This window comes from Heloderma suspectum, chromosome 3 (assembly GCF_057233095.1).
Source record: "Heloderma suspectum isolate Gila_16-S chromosome 3, 16-S_ref, whole genome shotgun sequence".
NCBI lineage: Eukaryota > Metazoa > Chordata > Lepidosauria > Squamata > Helodermatidae > Heloderma > Heloderma suspectum.
The window spans coordinates 17,321,385-17,341,447 of record NC_139460.1 but is presented as its reverse complement, the minus strand read 5'-3'; the positions used below and the strand labels follow the sequence as shown (position 1 = coordinate 17,341,447).

General features: G+C 49.2%; 1 protein-coding gene across 2 annotated transcripts in view; it reads right to left on the bottom strand.

Moving 5' to 3' along the window:
* Positions 1-13,234: 13,234 nt before the first annotated feature.
* The window catches only part of TYR (tyrosinase), an 86,768-nt gene continuing 79,939 nt past the window's right edge, over positions 13,235-20,063 (bottom strand). Inside the window, exon 5 of one of the 2 annotated variants that reach the window (XM_084841606.1) lies at positions 13,235-15,259. In XM_084841606.1, the coding sequence (XP_084697732.1) occupies positions 15,039-15,259 (221 nt within the window). In that variant the 3' untranslated portion in view covers positions 13,235-15,038. The remainder of the gene's footprint in view (positions 15,260-20,063) is intronic. The other variant, XM_084841605.1, reaches the window with a different exon arrangement.

Here is a 20,063-nt window from a genome sequence, read left to right as displayed (position 1 = left end):
CATACAGTCAGTCAAAACAAGACCTGGAGCTGACTGTGGCTCAGATCATGAGCTGCTTCTTGCAAAATTTCGGCTTAAACTGAAGAACGTCGGGAAAACCACTAAACCATTCAGGTATGACCTAAATCATATCCCTGATGAATATACAGTGGAGGTGAGGAATAGATTTCAGGGATTAGACCTGATAGACAGAGTGCCTGAGGAACTATGGACGGAGGTCCGTAACATTGTTCAGGAGGCAGCAACGAAATCCATCCCAAAGAAAAAGAAATGCAAGAAAGCCAAGTGGCTGTCTGATGAGGGTTTACAAGTAGCTGAAGAAAGAAGGGAAGCGAAAAGCAAGGGAGAAAGGGGAAGATATACCCAACTGAATGCAGAGTTCCAGAGAATAGCAAGGAGAGACAAGAAGGCCTTCTTAAATGAACAATGCAAAGAAATCGAGGAAAACAACAGAATGGGAAAGACTAGAGATCTCTTCAAGAAAATTGGAGATCTCAAGGGAACGTTTTGTGCAAAGACGGGCATGATAAAGGACAAAGAAGGCAGGGACCTAACAGAAGCAGATGAGATTAAGAAGAGGTGGCAAGAATACACAGAAGAACTATACAGGAAAGATCTGAATGTCCCTGATAGCCATGATAGTGTGGTCACTGAACTTGAGCCGGACATCCTAGAGAGTGAAGTCAAGTGGGCCTTAGGAAGCATTAGTAACAACAAAGCTAGCGGAGATGACAGTATTCCAGCCGAGCTATTTAAAATCCTAAAAGATGATGCTGTTAAAGTGCTGCATTCAATATGCCAACAAATCTGGAACACTCAACAGTGGCCACAAGACTGGAAAAGGTCAGTTTACATTCCAATTCCAAAGAAGGGCAATGCCAAAGAGTGTTCAAACTACCGCACCATTGCGCTCATTTCACATGCCAGCAAGGTGATGCTCAAAATCCTACAAGCTAGGCTTCAGCAGTATGCGAACCGAGAACTACCGGAAGTACAAGCTGGGTTTCGAAGAGGCAGAGGAACTAGAGATCAAATCGCCAACATTCGCTGCATCATGGAGAAAGCAAGAGAATTCCAGAAAAACGTCTATTTCTGCTTCATTGACTACGCTAAAGCCTTTGATTGTGTGGATCACAACAAACTGTGGCAAATTCTTAAAGTGATGGGAGTACCAGACCACCTTACCTGTCTCCTGAGAAACCTGTACGAGGGTCAAGAAGCAACAGTAAGAACCAGACATGGAACAACCGATTGGTTCAAAATTGGGAAAGGAGTACGACAAGGCTGCATATTGTCACCCTGCTTATTTAACTTATATGCAGAGTACATCATGAGAAATGCCGGGTTGGATGAATCAGAGGTCGGAATTAAGATTGCTGGGAGAATTATCAACAACCTCCGATATGCAGACGATACCACCCTAATGGCAGAAAGCGAAGAGGATCTCAAGAGCCTCTTGTTGAGGGTGAAAGAGGAGAGTGCAAAAGCTGGTTTGAAACTCAACATTAAAAAAACTAAGATCATGGCATCTGGCCCCATCACTTCCTGGCATATAGAAGGGGAAGAAATGGAAGCAGTGACAGATTTTACTTTCTTGGGCTCCAAGATCACCGCAGACGGTGACTGTAGCCATGAAATTCAAAGACGCTTGCTCCTTGGGAGGAAAGCTATGGCCAACCTAGACAGCATAGTAAGAAGCAGAGACATCACCTTGCCGACAAAGGTCCGTCTAATCAAAGCTATGGTTTTCCCAGTAGTAACGTATGGCTGTGAGAGCTGGACTATAAGGAAGGCTGAGCGCCGAAGAATTGATGCTTTCGAACTGTGGTGCTGGAGAAGACTCTTCCGAGTCCCCTGGACTGCAAGGAGGTCAAATCAGTCCATCCTAAAGGAAATCAACCCCGAGTGCTCATTGGAAGGACAGATAATGAAGCTGAAGCTCCAGTATTTTGGCCACCTAATGCGAAGAGAAAACTCCCTGGAAAAGACCCTGATGCTGGGAAAGACTGAAGGCAAAAGGAGAAGGGGACGGCAGAGGATGAGATGGCTAGATAGCATCACGGATGCAATGAATATGAACTTGAGCACACTCCGGGAGAGAGTGCAGGACAGGAAGGCCTGGCGTGCTATGGTCCATGGGGTCACGAAGAGTCGGACACGACTGAACGACTGAACAACAACAAAGGGGCCTATAAGACCATGGAGTCAAACCCCCTGCTCAGTGCAGGAATCCAGGTCAAAGCATCCCTGACCGATGGCTGTCCAGCCTCAGCTTGAATGCCTCCGGTGTGGGAGAGCCCACCACCTCCCTAGGGAATTGGTTCCATTGTTGTATTGCTGTAACAGTCAGGAAGTTTCTCCTGATGTTCAGCTGGAATCTGGCTTCCTGTAGCTTGAGCCCATGATTCCGTGTCCTGCACTCTGGGATGATCGAGAAGAGATCCTGGCCATCCTCTCTGTGGCAACCTTTCAAGTCCTTGAAGAGCGCTACTGAGTCTCTTATCCATAACCTTAGGAAAGGCTTTGATAGATATTGCTACATATGACCCTGATTTGTATATGAAATAGAAACACTCCTTATTGTATAAAAATCAGATATATTAACTGATTGTGCAAGAGGTTGTACAACTGCTCGTGCAGCCATGCTTACACAACCACACTTGTACAAATGTAACTTCAGTTGAGTCTCTTCTTGCGCACAGTGCGGAACGTAATTTCTGCTGGCACAGTGTCATCAGCAAGAGTGGAATGACACAGTTAGATACTGGTGGCTCACAACATGATAAAATATAATATAAAACTTTTAATATACAAACATTTAAAACCAATTAACTATAAAACTTCTAGGACCCAATAAAAAAACTAAAATTAAAAAGGCCCGTCATATGCTGTCAAATGCCTGGGAGTAGAGGAAAGTCTTAACCTGGTGCCAAGAGATGACAATGTTGGTGCCAAGCAGACCTGACTGGGAAGTGCATTCCACACTTGGGGGGCCACCGCCAAGAAGGCCCTCTCTATTGTTACCAACCTCCAAACCTCACTCAGAGGAGCCACTCAGAGGAAGACCTCAGAAGCTGATCGTAGTGTCTCCGTGGGTTCATACCAGGAGAGGCGCTCCATCAGATATTGCATGCATAAGAACATGCGAAGAGGCCTGCTGGATCAGACCTGTGGTTCATTTAGTCCAGCTTCCTGTTTCCCACAGTGGCTAATGTCTGGGAGGCCTGTAAGCAGGACAGGAAGGCAATGGCCTTTGTGCTCCCCAGCTGATGGCAATGCAGATCTTTTGGGCTACACCACTTCTTATTTCTCTCCATCGTATTTCCTCCTGTCCACACAGTGGCCTATTAGCACAAGGTGCATTGTTGCATGGTGCAGACTGTCTGTAGTCTGAGGTCACATCCTGTCAGCGTGGTGTAGTGGCTAGACTGTTGGACTGGGAGCCAGGAGATCTGGGTTCTAGTCCCCACTCAGCCATGGAAGCTCACTGGGAGACTTTGGGCCAGTCACAGACTCTCAGCCCAACCTACCTCACAGGGTTGTTCTTGTGATGATAAAATGGAGAGGAGGAGGATAATGTAAGCTGCCTTGCGTTCCTTGCAAGAGGAAAAAAATGTGGGATATAAATGCAATATAAATAAATAAATAAATAAATAAAACATTTCCTTACATTTCGCTGGTATATTTTGCACCGGACAAGTAGAATGTTGAAGTCAATTCCTCTATGTGGGGATATTTCTTACTTAGGGCACAATCCTATCAAGTCAGTCAGCTGCCTCCAAAGACAGAGGCAGCTGACAACCCTATGCAGGATGGGTGGAGCACGGATAGACGGCCGATTTTGGCTGTCTAGCTGGGGCGCTTCGGAGCAGGAGGCGGGGAGGCTGCATAGCACATTGGGATCTGTGTAAGCGGTTTCTGCAGCCTCCTCCCCTCCCCGCCCCCCCCCCCCGGGGATGCCCCCTATTCACCCTCTCCATGCCCCACTTTGGAGCGTGGAGACTGGTGAGAAACACGCTGCCTACGGGGCAGGGAGTGTGGTTCCTGGCAACTGCAGTTGGAGCGCTGGTTCAGACCTTGGTCCCCAGGAGCTGAGAAATCCCATGCCCCCCTAGACACTGTCTAGCTGCCATAGGATTGCTCTCTTATGCTCTTAGTTGAAAGCATGCTGTGTAATTAGTACAATTTGGGTTTGCAGAAAAGGAGGCAAAATGGAAACAGGACCGTTGAAACAACAGGCCAGTTTAAGTCAAGTTTGTTTGTTTTTTTCCAGGAGGGTAAACACCAGGCTGTGCATATTCTTTACAGCAGGTGTGAGCAACTTGTGGCCCTCTAAATGTTTTGGACTACAACTCCCATCTGCCTTACCATAGCCAATAGTGAGGGACCATGGGATTGTAGGCCAAAACATTTGGAGGGCTACAAATTGCCCCCCCACTTTACAAATTTAGCATTTGCTTCCAGGAAGGGTGTACCCAGTATGTTGCATGCTTAAAAAAATTATATTCCATTTGCAAATGAGCCTTTTGCAGAAACATTCTTTTTTTTTAATTTTTGTTTTGTTTTGCAATGGTGCCTGTGAATATGGAGATATCATGCCCCATCTGGAGAAGTCCTCCTCAGAGGAGGAGCTAGAGGCCTCAGAAGCCCAGGGTACCCCAAACCAGGGACTGCCACCAGACGCACAGGAGCCTGAGCCCTCAGGGGAGGTGGCTGCAGGACCATCCCTGTCAGGGGAAAGGGACCCTGCCTCTGAGGCAGAGGCTGAGCCAACCCCTGGTCCTCGGGAGCTTCATTGCCGCGAGTGACAGGCTAGCAGGACTCTTGTGTGAAGGGGTGCTCGCCTTCAGAAAAGGTCTCCTCGCGAGAAAGGGACTCCACAGGAGGCTAGCCTATCGCATGAAAAACCACAGATGCAAATGGTGTAGCAGATGCCATTTGTGTCCGGAAAGCCCTTAGTTTAAGCTCAATGCAGCCATTTACAGCTGCATCTAGCTTAATCTAAGACCTTTACAGCTGCAAATGGCATAGCGGACGCCATTTGCGTCCGGAGCCACTCAGCCTCAGCCAGCGATACGGCAATGGCGGCAATAACGCTGGTGCTACAGAGCCAGCCGGTGACTCTGCAGAATCGCTGTAGAGCGGAGCTGGCCAGCGAGGATTCCGGGGGGAGGGGCGGATCGCCTCCCCCCCGCGGACCCCCCCCCCGGAACAGCAGGTGGGTGTTTCGCACATCCCTAAGAGCTCTGGATGGGGTCCAGCTGGCTTTGGGCTTAAAAGCCTTCACCAGAAACCCACCCAGTGTTGGAACAACATGGTCCACCCAGCCTCCACCATGTGCCTGGCCTCCTGAATTGTGCCCTATGACTGATGCTCTGTTTCCTGACCTTTGGGACTGCTCAACGACCCTGCTTCGGGACTGCGTAATGTACCTGACTACTGTGATTGACGGTAAAGGCTTGTTGCCTTGTGTTCTGACCTCTGCCTGGATTTTGACCACTCCTGCCTTAGCCTAAACCTCCTTGGACTGCAACCTGTGTGCTTGACCATTTGCTTGCCAAGTGGACTATTCTACTGCATCACTCCCTGTATTTGCTTACAAACAGCCACGACTCAATCTAGAGCAGGACAAGAAACAATTTCCAGATCAATCTCAACATAATCTGGGCGCAGTCTCCCTTAAATCCCATTCATTTTAATGGGTCTACTGTAAGTAAGACTAACATTGGATACAACCCATGGTATCTGAAGGACCACCTGCCCCATTATTGTTATTTTATTATTTTAGATTTATATACTGTTGAATATTTTTTAAAAAATACCTTTGAAGTGGCCTTGAAGAATTCTCTTTGAAGTGGCCTTGAAGAATTCTTCAAAATACCTTTGAAGTGGCCTTGAAGAATTCTCTGGAACTCCATTCCTGGTAGAGCCAAGGTGCACTGTGGGATACTGAAATGATGGCTCCCGTCCCGGACCAGTGCTGATCAGAGTGTTGGGAAAAACTTGTTTGAAGAGGGACCCAGAGTAGATGTTGACAGTGCCGGAGTTCGGGGGCTCTGGAAGCTACCCGAAGAGCTAAGGGACATGGAACGGAATCCCACAACTGCCACTGACCTGCTGTGTGCTCTTGAGGGAATCTCAATTCGCCACAACATCTGCACAATATTTGCCTTATTTATATAGTATTTTCAGGGCACAATCCTATCAGGATAGGTGGCCGCCTCCGAACTCGGAGGCTACCACCTATCCAATGCAGAGCAGGAGCAACGCGGAGGGGATCATACCCTCTGAGCTTCAGCCACCCAGCATTTGCGGCTAGGCAGATGATTTTGTCTGTCTAGCCATAGGAAGCCAGAGCGGGGCGGGGGGGGGGGGTAGAGGCTGCCTGACACATAGGAAGTGTCAGGAAGGCACTTCTGCCCGCCCTGCCCCCAGGAACGCCCCATTTTCCCTGCTCTGTGCTGCTCTTATGAGTGTCTCTCTATGAGGCAGCGCAGGAGTGGGTAGAGGTGAGTTCTCAGGGAACCGACCTCGGAGTGTGGGCTGTGAGGTCGGTTCCCAGGAACCGACCTATCCTATGGCCATCTAGCTACTGACTAGTAGCCATTGGATTGCGCCCTTAATGTGCAAAGTGCTTTAGAGTCATTATTGTGTATACCAGGGGGTGGACAACATGCGGCCCACAAGCTACATGCCCCCCCCGGCCTTAAGTGTAGCCCCTGCTGCCCCCGCAACACCTCCAGATTCGCTTATGTGGTAGTGGCAAGAGTAGTGCTGCTCCTTGACACCACACTTAAATTTGCTGATGTGGGGGCAACAGCAAAACAATCAGCAGGAATACACCAGGGATGGGTAACATCGGGGCTCCAAGGGCCAATTCCACCCCTCCTGAAGCCTCTGGGGGTTGCAGTGCCACAGTGAGCTGCAGAATTTCATGGGCAGCTTGTTTCAGAGCTAAATTTGGTATTTCGCTGTCAAAACTCTGTGGCAGACGGCCAACTGTTTTGCTGCTGCCAACATTCGGCGGTGCTCTGTGATGCCACAGCCCCTGGGTGGGGAGCCAGAATTAGCCCCTGAAGCCCCTAAGTTTGCCCACATCCATTCTGCACACATCCAACAACTCCATAAGGCAGGCAATGGTTATGCCTATTTTACGCAAATACTATGTTTGGTGGTGCAGATCCGATGGACAGTCAAGGAAGAGGTGGCGTGTGGCTCGGCCCCTCCGATTAAAAGGTTCTGCCACCACCCGCTTCTTATTCATATTGATTGCCGCAGCTGCCAGGGGTGCGCTTGGCAGAGAACTGCAGCATTATGAAAATGGATTGCCATGAAGAGAAGCTTTCAATAAAACGCTCATGAAGCAATGAATTTTTTTCCCCCCCCAGGTTGTTACGATCAGGAAGTGGTTTGTGGCTTTGCAGTAAACGGCCTCCTTACCCCGCCGCTGGAATGTTTAAGTAGGAAAAGGGGATTGGCTTTAAGGAAATAAATAAATGAGAACTATGATGGGCCCATTTGTGTGACCTTCATTCTGCCGCTGCGTGGTGGGCAGGAGATTCGGAGAATGCAGGGAATACTCTTACGTTTCACAACTGAACCGATTTTCCATCTGGGGGGGAGGGGGGACATGCAAATGTTTGAGTTACAATACAGTCTTTTCAGATGTGGTCTATAATTTTTAGAGGTGTTACGAAACACGCACACAAACTGCATTCACTTGGTCTTTGGGTTCAGCAAACTGAGTTATTTCGCGCGCGCTCTCCCTCCCCCTCCCCAGATATATCAGGGGATGGCTTGGCTTATTCCAAGCTTAATTCTAAGCCAAATCAACCACCGTTTTGCCCCCAGTGGCATAATCAGGGAGTCACAAGATCTGATCCATTCATTTAAAGTAATGTCTGTTATGGACATCAGGCTGCTGATCCGGGGTGTCATCATGGGACAGCAAATGTTAGTTTTTAAGGGCACAATTCTGTTGGGATGGCTGCCAGCCTCTGAACTCAGAGGCCGATGGGCATCCTATGCAGAGCAGGAGGGGTGTGGAGGCAATCTTTGCCTTCATGCTCCACCTGCTCTGTGTTTTTTGCTAGATGGGCTTTTTTGCCTGTCTAGCTGGGGCTCTGTGGAGCAGGGGGGAAGGAGGTGGGGGGCGGAGGATTCTTCGGCAGCTGGCCTCCCCAGTCCTCTCCCCTCCTTGCCCACAGAACTGCCCCCTTTCCCTTCTCTCTGAAGTGGGCTTTGTGACCTCGGAGAGGCAGCTGGCATGAGGGGGATGGGAGAGCGCAGTTTGCTTGGACCCGTGTCCGAGGCTGGAGTGCTGTCTCCGACCTCGGATCCAGGAATCTGAAAAGTCCTACAGCCTCTCTCCTCCCACCCAGCAGACAGAAAGCTATGAGCTATCACCAGCCCTCTCCAGCCTCCTTCCCTCCCCCTCTGCAGAGCCCTAGGTAGACAGTCAAAAGTAGCGCTGTGCCAAACATTTCCTCACTTTTTAAAAAACCATTCTCATTCAATTTGATAGAAGAGAAATTGCTTTCGAAAAGAAATTCAAAGGAGAAGAAATTTCAGAGCAATTGTCATGGGTTGGGTTTGGGGTTCTTGTGCTTACCTTACTTATGAGGTGGCCGTGGAGCTTAATGTACTTACAGGGTGGCCATGGAGTGTACAGAGATTCACTGTACAATACTCTCTGAGGCAGCCACTAGTCTCCTCAGCTTCCTGTATTTCAATTAAAGCTATCATGAGGAAGACATCATGAGGTAATTTTTCCTATGGGGCTTTTTCTGTGCAGGAACGGCAGGTGGCCTGGGAGGCTGCACAGCAACAGAAAGATGTGTGATAGAGAGAGAAAATGCACTCAGCACCCTTGGCCACCTCACGGTGATTAGGTAAGCTCAAGACCCCAAAGAAATTCAAGATTCTGCCTCAGAAAAGTGGAAGCCTCAACACAGTTGATGCAGCTGTTGCCACTTGCAGGAGCAGTGCAATAAACCAAAAATGCTTAGGAAAAAAGAAAGGACCTGTGCTACAACTAGGGATGGTGGAGAATTTCTCCCCGAATCTTTGGGGGGCCGAGCACCAACACATTCGGCCCCCCGAAATCGGCAGTGAAATTCTCCGCCCCCCTGCCCCCCCCGGGATGGGACTTACCTTTGGTGAATGTCCCTCCCGGCAGCGGGTCCCGGCGGCAGTTTGGCGGCGGTTCATCGCGGGTGGGGGTGGCGGCCGGTCTCCCGACCGGCTGCCGCCGCCGCCATTGCAAAAACAAAAACTAAAGTAAAAAAAACCACAAAACACCCGTGATAGGCTACGTAACGATTAACGTAGCCTATCACGGCTAGATTTCCAAAGACAGCCGTGATAGGCTACGTAAATCGTCACGTGGCCTATCACGCGTGACTTTGAAGAAAAAAAAAGCGCGTACGCAAATGGCAGCGGCCCATGGGCGCCGCCATTTGCGTTCCTTATTTTAGCACGTCTAGTCTATGTAAAGATTTACGTAGACTACGGCGAAAATAAGGGCACGCTATTTGCGTTGCCCTTATTTTCGCTGTAGTCTACGTAAATCTTTACGTAGACATGCCAAAATAAGGAACGCAAATGGCGGCACCCATGGGCTGCCGCCATTTGCGTATGCGCTTTTTTTTTTTTTCCCAAAGTCACCCGTGATAGGCTACGTGACGATTTACGTAGCCTATCACGGCTGACTTTGGAAATCTAGCCGTGATAGGCTACGTAAATCGTTACGTAGCCTATCACGGGGTCTTTTTTTTTTTTTACTTTTTGTTTTGCGGCCGGGGAGACGGGGCGCTTCTCCCCGGCCTGAATTTCAGCCGGGCAAGGCGGGAAGCCTCCCCTCCTTCGCCTGAACTTCAGGGGGAAAAGCAAAGTGCCTCCCCCCCACCGCGAAGCCAAGCTGCGAAAAGGTAAGTGACTTTCGTACATCCCTAGAACCCCTGCCAATAGTGAGCCCTATCTGTGAGAAACTGTTGGAGGATTTCTCTCCCCTAGGAGAAATTAGGTGAAATCCCTCCCTCCCCTATTTCTCCGCCCACAAATAGGCTGGAAAATTTTGAGAGGCCCTTTGTGCACAGCTCTAGTAAAAAATGCCCATCTGGAAAAAAATGTAAAGTGGGAGAAGCATGGAGGTGAAGATCGCCTCCACTGCGCCTCCCACTCTGCCTAGGTTGCCTGTCAGCCTCCGAGTTTGGAGGCTGACGGCCATCCCGATAGGGTTTCACCCGAAGTGTTGAATCCAGGGCCTTCTGAATGCACAGCACAAAACACAGGCACTCCCGCGGCACAACTCTCTATTGAATTGTGGCTGCAGGGAAAGAGTTTCAAAAGCATAAACGGCACTGAGGTGTTTATTTTAATGGATAAGGTAACCCATCAGTACGAATGACCCCAGGCACTTCATTACAGATACTGAAGCTGAAGCTCAAATATTTTGGCCACCTAATGCAAAGATTAAACTCTCTGGAAAAGACCCTGATGCTGGGAAAGACTGAAGGCAAAAGGAGAAGGGGATGGCAGAGGATGAGATGGCTAGATAGCATCACCGATGCCATGAATATGGACTTGAGCACGCTCCGGGAGAGAGCGGAGGACAGGAAGGCCTGGCGTGCTATGGTCCATGGGGTCACGAAGAGTCGGACACGACTGAACGACTGAACAACAACAACAAAGAAAGGGTCTGACCAACTGGGGCAGCCTTTGGCTCTGTGCCCTTTTATTCTTAAGGCAGGATAAAATATTTTGTATTGGAAGGTTATGCAATACATGTCTGTAACAAGGGATATAAGAATACACTTGTTCTTAGGAATGTAAAGGGCAGTTTCAACATACATGAACGACAGCATACAGTACATCGCAAAGGGGTGTTGTCCATGTGTCATGGTCTATGTAGGCTAGGGATGGACAGATGTCCCGTTCCCCCCCCCCCCGCATGTGGGTTCTCCAGGCACCTGGCCACCCGCTGCACCTGCTCATATGCCCCCGGACCTACTCACATGCCCCCCCAATGCTCCCCAAACTGCCTGTACCTACCCTGAGCCATCTGCAAGGGCCCTCATTCCCATATTTGCCATTTTGCAGGCGGGGGGTAAGCCCACTTGGGAACTTCCATAAATGTAATATTGCACACACAGTGACCATAAAGGCCCCTTCTACGCAATATTCCAGACAGAAATGGCCCATTTACACCTGCAATATCACATAGATGGGGGCTTTATGGCTGCCATGTGTGCAATATTACATTTATGGATGTTCCTGAGTCACCATTTTTTTTCACAAAATGGCGACCGTGGGAATGATGGGTGCTTGCAAATGGCTCAGTGTAGGTGTGGGCAGACTCGGTGAGTGTGGTGGGGGAAGGAGCAGGGGTAGAAGTTCAGTGGGCGCAGCCCAGAAGCGCGAGCAGGGGGGGAGTCAATTGGACTCCCAGACTCAGCCAAGCTACTGCGCCATCCCTAATGTAGGCTGGGGCACATAGTACATAGTACTGGCCAATGTAGGCTATATTCATTATATAGCCTAAAATGTCACTGGCTGGCTGTGTTGAGAAAGAGTAATACAGGAGTATGCAACCTGATGCCCTCCAGATGTTTTGAACTATGGGCATTTCTGCACAAGGCATTTATTGTGTGCTCATCGTTCCCCACTCACAGCTGTTTATGGGTTCTTCAGACAACATTGTGACCCTCCAGTTTTGCTTCTGTGTCTAAGCAACATTTTTGATGTGTTTTTTTAGAGCAGGAAAAATGCAGCACTTAATTTTGAAAGCGAAAGAAAGTGCAATTTCCTCTTGTGTATTTGCAGTATTCTGTTATACCACAGTACCACCTAGAAGTTATGTAGCAGAAATGCAGGAAAGGAAACATTTCTCATGTAGTGCTCGGATCTCAATTCTGCAACGAAACCAAAATTTGCAGTGGATTATCAGCCGATTAACAGCCTTGTGTAGAGAAGCCCCAGCCAGAATGGACAATGATCAGGGCTTAGTCCAAAATATCTGGAGGGCACTGGATTGCGTACCCTGGCTACATTGTTCATTGTGATTGGTGATGTAACCATTGCTGAGGTTGGTCACTTTTATGTGAGATGTATTAACCTGGAGTCATGACCACCCCTCTGCCTTCTGCACTCAGAACCACTAACAGAGATTAGGAATCACATTGCATATAACTAGGGTTGTTAGCAGTGCTCAAATTATGGAAGAAAAGGTGTGTGTGTGTGTGTGTGGGGGGAAAACTTTCATGAAAACCTGTGTTGGCTCTGGGGGTGAAAGGCCCTTGGCAAGATGCTGTCTGGTGGTAGCCATGTCTTTCCTCCGTGATGCCCTCAACATTGAGCTGACTTCCAGAGCATTGTCTGGAAAAATCATGGCTGCTGACATGATGCCCCAGAAGTCAACACAGCTTCTGGGTAGGGATGTCTGCAGAATCTGCTGTGGACTCCAATGAGGCCGAATTCCAGTGAATTCGGCCCCCTGAAGTCGGCAGCGGAATGAACTCACTTACCTGTGCCTCTCTGGACTGAATATCCGCCCCTGGCCAGTTCCGTTCCCGTCTGCGTGAAACCTGGAAGTAAGTGATTGGATGTAAATGGCGTCCGCTACGCCATTTGAGTCCCCATTTTCCTCACGATAGGCTACGCATCTCTATTTACGTAGATACTTACGTAGCCTATCGTGTGAAAAAACAGGACGCAAACGGCATAGTGGACGCCATTTGCATCCCTGGTATTTTACGCAATAGGCTATATAAGTATCTACGTAAATAGAGGCATGTAGCCTATTGCGAGAAGAAACGGGGATTCAAATGGCGTAGCTGATGCCATTTGCATCTGGAGAGCACTGTAGGAGCTGGGACGGAGCCGGCCGGCAGCTCTGCAGAGCAGAGCTGGCCAGCTCGGATTCCAGGGGGGAGAAACAGATCGCCTCCCCCCCATTGAGGATTCCGGAGGGAGGAATGGATTGCCTCCCCCTGGCATATCCCCCCCCTGCAGAGCGAGGGAGGGGGATCCATACATCCCTACTTCTTTACGTAGGCTAAAATGGCGAATCAAAAAGGGACGCAAATAGCGCCCGCTACGCTATTTGCGTTCCCCTTTATTTTCCCCATCATAGTCTACGTAAATATTTACGTAGACTAAGACAGCCAAAAATAAGGAATGCAAATGGCAGCGGCCATAGCCGCTGCCATTTGCGTAAGTGATTTTTTTTTTTTTTAACCCAGCCATGATAGGCTACATAAATCTTTATGTAGCCTATCACATTGTTTTTTGTTTTTTTTTTAACCCAGCCATGATAGGCTACGTAAATCTTTATGTAGCCTATCACGTTGTGTTTTTTTTTTTTACAAGACAAATGGCGGCGGTGGCAGCCGGTCAGAAGACCAGCCGCTGCTGCTGCCGCCACCGAAGCTGCCGCCGGAGTCACCGCCACCCGGAAGATCCACCCCAGGTAAGTCTCGTCCCGAGGGGGATCTGGGGGGGGCAGGGGGGTGGCAAGCCATTCCGCCACAGATTTTGGGGGGCCAAATGCACTGGCATTCGGCCTCACCGAGATCCGTGGCGGAATTCTCTGACATCCCTAATGTCATCTGCCCACAGATGGATGTGGATATTTTGTTTTCATAGTGCAAAAAAATATGCAAATAATTACATAAGTATTTATGTAAGTGTTTACATAATTTACCTTAGTACGTAATATTTAGTGTATTGTTCCCCATTCTATTCAATGTTTCCTCAGCAGAAACGTATGTATTTCCCTACAAATATATTTGTGTAAATTTCGGGAAAGTAAAAAAATTATCCAGAAGTCCATGGACTCCGTGCGGCCTGCAGAAGTCATTCCGCAGTGGATTCTGCAGGTCAGATTCTTAGAAATCCGAGCTTATTTTAGTCTGTCTCAAATTTCTCCAGCATCCCTAAAGCTGCCTGGAGCCAGTAAGCTTGTGTTTAAAAAGGAGGGGGGGGGGAAGGTGCCTTAAGTGGCCTGAATTTCAATTAGCACCTGAGGACAGCTGTCTGGTTATCCTGTGTGACGTCGTTCTGCCTCATGAAATCCAGAAACCCATCTTTAACTCCCCCCAATTTTAGACAAATCATGCCCCCTCCCTCATAGGCACAGTTTGCATGATCGCAGCTGGGGAAATAAACCATGCTGGCTTATTTCCCTGCCACACATGCTGGCCACATGCCAGGGGGACCACCCTCATTACCCTCAACAAGCATGGCTTGCCATGTTGTGCAACCAACAGCCCATGGGTTCTGGGTGGCTTGCTAACCATGGCAACAAGCCACCCTGGCTGGATTCACATGACACGGGAAGCTGTGGTGCTGAGGGTAATAATGCTAATCCCCCCAGCACACGAGCGGCCCATGCAGGGTGGTTAACAACCCAGAATGGCTTATTAACCTGCGATCATGTGAACCATGCCAGTAAGCAAGGGGACCGGGATCTCTTGACCCCCACCCTCGATAGTTTGAGCCAGTGAAGGCTGGTGGCCCCGATTTTGATGGGGCTGAGAATCTCTTCTGGGTTTCAATCAGAACCATCCAGAACTCTAAAGGAGATAAGGTCCCATGCCTTGGATAGCTCCTTTAGAGTTCTGACTGGTTCTATCTGAAACCCGGAGTGGATGCACCACTCCACTGATATCGGAGCCACCAGCCTCCATTGGCCTGCCCCACCCCCACCCCAAGCTCCTAATGGCCTCGCTGATGGGAGGGAGGGAAGAGACAGCTGTCGATGTTGTATCTGGCATTTTTTAATCACTGAAGCTATTAGCAACTTGGGGCGTATGTGGGGGGTCATTTTGATTGGGAACATGTTGGGTGGAAAAGGGTTAAATACCAGCATAAACCCCAAGTTCCCAAACTCCCCCCCCCAATACACCCTCATTTCGGCCCTGATCCAATTTGGGACCCCTCACTCCTCCATCAAATTTTGGAAAAGACTGTAAGATATCGGATCACAGGTCACCCACATCATGCTGAGTCTGACCCGAAATATGGGCATCTGGTAATTGTTATAAGTGTGACTGATATGTCACATGCTGATAATCTTCGCTCTCCATGAGTAAAGGTTGTGTCTCCTCTGAGGTTCTTTTCTTCTTCCGACATGCTAGAGCGATGATGAGTCCAGCGATCAATGTTATAACAGCACCAACCACAACAGCACCCACAAGCCATGGCCAGATCTGACGGGCTTGTTCCAAGTAAGGCACAAAGGAATTCTGGAAGGGGTTGGCTGCAAAGAAAGACAAAGGGAGAAAATGCCCATCAAGCGACAGAATTCATAGGATGCCAGAACATCCAAAAGGGACTGAATGTCACGATAAACTAGTTGCAACGATGCCTATGTTCTTTCCACCACACCATCACAAAGTGTTTCTAAACAGATGCACCAGGGTCAGGTTGTACATTTGACAAATGGAACATTTGTCCTGAGTCCAGGGATTGCAGGGCCATCATGCAGCTTGCGCCTCTATGGCAGCAGTTTCCCTCAAACATACCAGTGACTCTTACAGTCTCACTGTCAGAGTTGGAACTGAGCCCATATAGCCCCAAAGCAGCTCTGATTCTGAGGAAGAGCTACAACCCATGGGAGAGGAGCCCACTCATCTCTCAGAGGTGCAGCTGCAGGGAGAGGCCCCCTCTCCTCGCATTCCTGAGAGAGATAGTGACCCTGGCAGCGAAAGAGTGGGAGATCGGTTGTTGCTAGACGCAAGGCGCCAGCACAGAGAGAGGCGCGAGGTGGAGGGCGCCGAGAGGAGGCGCTCAGCCCACTTGGCGCTATGGGAACGGCTGCGTCCAATGCCCCATGGGTAAGGGCGGGAGCCTCCCCTCCAAGCTCATAAGTTTCAGAGTTTTCCCGCCCTCCTCCAAATGGGGACCAACTGCATACATGGAGCTTAGGTTACTCTGCTATGATACACTTTGCAGTTCCTTGCTTAGTTGCTGGCAATTAGCATCTGAAAGAGTCATTAGGCTGTAAAGGAATAAAGCCTTGGAAAGAATCCCTTTTGTCTGCGTCTTGTTTTGGCTACTGGGGACTTTAAGGGGCAGCTAAGGCGCTCCTGACACTCACTGTCTTGGGCCAACCAGCCAGGAAAGGAAGACGTTGAATAAAGGCCAGACACTTTGAATCCTAGGAAGGAGAGAGGAGGCTGACATCTAGAAGGAGAGGGAGCTGGAGAAGTATATTGAAGGTGGGGCTCAGGCATAGTTCTTCCCTAGGGTACTCTGATGTCAAGAGTTGACCTCTTTCCAGCATTCTCAAAACTGTTATGCATATGTGCCATGCATAATGGCTGCTATCCTACCCCTGGTGCTTTAGTTGACCATATGAAGCTGATTTATAATGAGCCATCCCACTGGTCCATCTAGATCAGTATTGTCAACAACCATTGGCTGAAACTGTCTAGGGTTTCTGTTCAAAGTCTTTCCCCAGCCCTACCTGGAGATTCTGGGGATTGAACCTGGGACCATTTGCATACAAAGTCTGTTCTCAGCCAGTGACTTATAGACCCCCCCCCCCCAGTTTGGGAATTCAAGACGGGGCTCTTTCATTTTAATGGAAACCATTCCAGTCAATCAAGTAGCCAGCTGACTGGAGCAAAGAATTAGACTTAGAATCATAGAATCATAAAATCATAATGATGGAAGGGTCCATACAGTGCAACCCCCTGCTCAGTGCAGAAATCCAGTTTATATCCCTGACAGATGGCTGCCCAGCCTTTGCTTGAATTCCTCCAGTGCTGGAGAGGCCACCACCTCCCCTAGGCAGCTGGTTCCATTGTCTGACTGCTCTGACCATTAGGAAATGTTTCCTAATGTTCAGCCAAAATCTGCACTCCTGCAACTTAAGCCCATTATTTTGTGTCCTCCAGTGATAGAACTGGTTGCGGCCCTCTTCTGTGTGAGAACCCTTCATGTACTTGAAAAGTGCTACATATCCCTCCAGTCTTCTCTTCTCACTTCTTCCCAAAGGATGGGGGTGAGGAGAAGGAGTTGGTCAAATATTATCTTGATTCTGCCTTGGTCAACTCACTAGCTAGAACTTCCAAAATGACAAGTTGAAATACCCCATCCTCTAATTTTGTTTCCCTATTTGCAGGGATTGAAATGGGGAAGATATTAGTGATGGGGGGGGGATCAGGTGAGATTAAATTAAAGGGGCCATGAAACTTATAGGAAATAGCAGTAATGTTTGTTGTGGGCTGCCATTTTTCCCCACAGAATCCCCTTCAGAACAGCAGTATATCATAAGAGAGTTCTGGGGTGGGGTGCGTGGGGGACCCTGGGATGGGCTCTGGGGGAAAAAATTGGCAGCCTCCAATAGGGATGGGTAAGAATTCCTTTCAGTACATTTTTTGATAAGAACTAACCACAGTTTGATGTACAGAAGCTGACAAGAAAGGCAGGTGAAACCGACTTCAACACTGGTGATGGGCCCGGATTCTCCATTCCACCTGAGTGCCACAGACTAGTTTAGGGGGTGCAGGACAGGGTGCATTCTGTACCCCCACCACTTCTCCTGGTGCCTGCTCACTGCCCCTTCAAATAAATGATGCAGTGCAGCCACTGTGCATCACACAGGCAGAGCAAGTGGGCAGGGAGGTTGCCGCTACTGCTCATGCTCATCCACCATTTGCTGCCTGAGGCGGCTGCCTCACTCTGCCTAATGGTAGGGCTGGCCCTTACTGTTTCTGTTCTCTGCAGTTCACACCCTGTTATTTTTAAATGGTTTTATTCAGTAGTCCAGGGCTGAATTTTCACCACGGTGGAGGTTTGCCCCAATTTGGGGCGGGGGGGGGGGATGGTGGCAGCAAAAGGGGAACAAAAACTGCCCTCCCTCCTTTCTGGCCTTTTCAAGATGGGTCAGGGTCAATTTTAGCAGTGAGGGAAGTCCTCCCAACCCCTTGCTACTGTCATTGCCCATTTATAGTTTCCAGGAGCACTCCAGAACAATGCCCCGTCACGATGTGGCATCATTCTGGGACAGTAAAATGCCACATAGCCACAGCAAGGAGCTGGAAGGAGCCCCAGTGAGCTTTGCATGCCCTACCCTACCATACTCCATCCCACCTACCCAAAAAAGCAGCAGAAACCCCACCACCACCACACATACACACACACACACACTTTCACAGGCTGCAAACCAGGCCAGAAAGTTGTGACAGTATCTATATGAAAAACACACGAAACATCCATATGCTGATTTAGGCGACCAGTCCGTCTAACCTTGTACAGTGTCCTCTGACCGGTAACAGCTCTCCGAGGCAAACGTCTGCATCTAGCCCTGCCACCGGAAATCTTTTTAAGAAGATATCCCAGGGATTGAATCTGAGACATTCTACATGTAAAGCATTGAGGCCATAACATAAAGCAGGGGTGGGCAACCTATGGAACGCAGGATATTTGTGGCCCACGGGGGGCGGGGGGATATGGCTCTCACTATGTCCACTGCCTCTACGGTATGGCTGCCACTGAGGCCAGGCCTCCAGATTCTCAGCGATTGTGCTGGGAAACAAGAGTCACCAGGAGTGATTCTGCGGACAAACAGGCTGCATGAGGATTGTGCCCTCTGTTCCTCTGCAGATTCACCCCCTTGGCAGGCTGGGGGTAACACAATTCTGCTTGGAAACAGGGCACATAGTCCCTGTGAGCCTTGTTTCCCAGCAGAATAATGGGGAATGCATCCATGCAACCACTTCAGGTTGCAGCGCGGCCACCTCCGGTTGTGGCTCAGCAGGACAGGGGTGCAGCCCTCACCTCTGCCATAAAGGAAAGGGTCCCAGGGCAAGGGCTGAAGGTGCCATGGTTGAATAAGCTCACAAATGTTTGTTTCCCGAGCAGCTCCTGCATTTTGTCTTCTTCTTTTGCCATCATCTCCTACTTCCACTGAGTAACTGCATCTGCATTCATCTCAGGCTCATTCCCCATAGATCTTTTCCAGGCTTGTCTGAGCTCTCCAGTGGATAGTTACCTGCTCCAATAGGCTTGAAAGGAAATCCTAATTACTTTTTTAAAAATTGGCTGTTTGCGCTAATAATTAAGGCAATGCAGATAACAGTTGTAATAAGCCACATCATTATTATTTTTTCTGCGTGAGGGGGACTTTTCCCTCCCTCTACCCTCCACATCTCTTTTCAATTACTTTTCTTTTCCTTTCCCCCTGTAGTTTGAGGAAACCCCACTGGCCAAAATTCTCTTTCTAATCATTTCTTTTAACTTGACGTTTTAATTCTTCCACCCCTCAGTCGCATTTTTGGAGCTAGACACGCACACGCACACAATGAGGATATTTCCTACACATATCAATTCTGAGCTTTCCTACATGTAGGGATGTACGAAACACTTACCTGGTTTCATCCAGGGACATCTGTGGTGGGGGGGAGGCACTCCGTCCCTCCCCCCGAAATTCTCCCTGGCCAGCTCCGCTCTGTGGCAGCTCCATGGAGCTGCCAGCCGGGGCTGCCCGCAGCTGGACATCCGGCCGCTGGGCTGCGCAGGGAGGCTAATGGCGGCCGCCATAGCCGCCACCATTTGCGTCCCTGTCTTTTGCTGTGATAGGCTACATATATATTTACGTAGCCTATCACAGCAAAAAAAAAAAAGGGAACGCAAATGGCAGCGGCTATAGCTGCCGCCATTTGCGTTCCTGTTTTTTTGCCATGATAGGCTACGTGCCTATCACAGCAAAAGACAGGGACGCAAATGGCGGCTGCCATAGCCGCCACCATTTGCATTCCTTTTTTTGCCGTGATAGGCTACATAAATATTTACTTAGCCTATCATGGCCTCCGCAGGGATGCAAATGGTGTCCCTGTGTTAGCCATGATAGGCTATGTAAGTATTTACGTAGCCTATCATGGCAATAATGAAGAAGCGAATGGTGGCTGCAGATGCGGCCACCATTCACAAAGCAGCGCAAACGGTACCAGGTAGGTGCTCCGTTTTGCATGCCTTTCGCGGGGTGGTGGGGCGGGGGGCTTCATTCCGCCACGGATTTCGGGGGGCCGAATGCACTGGCATTCAGCCTCACTGAG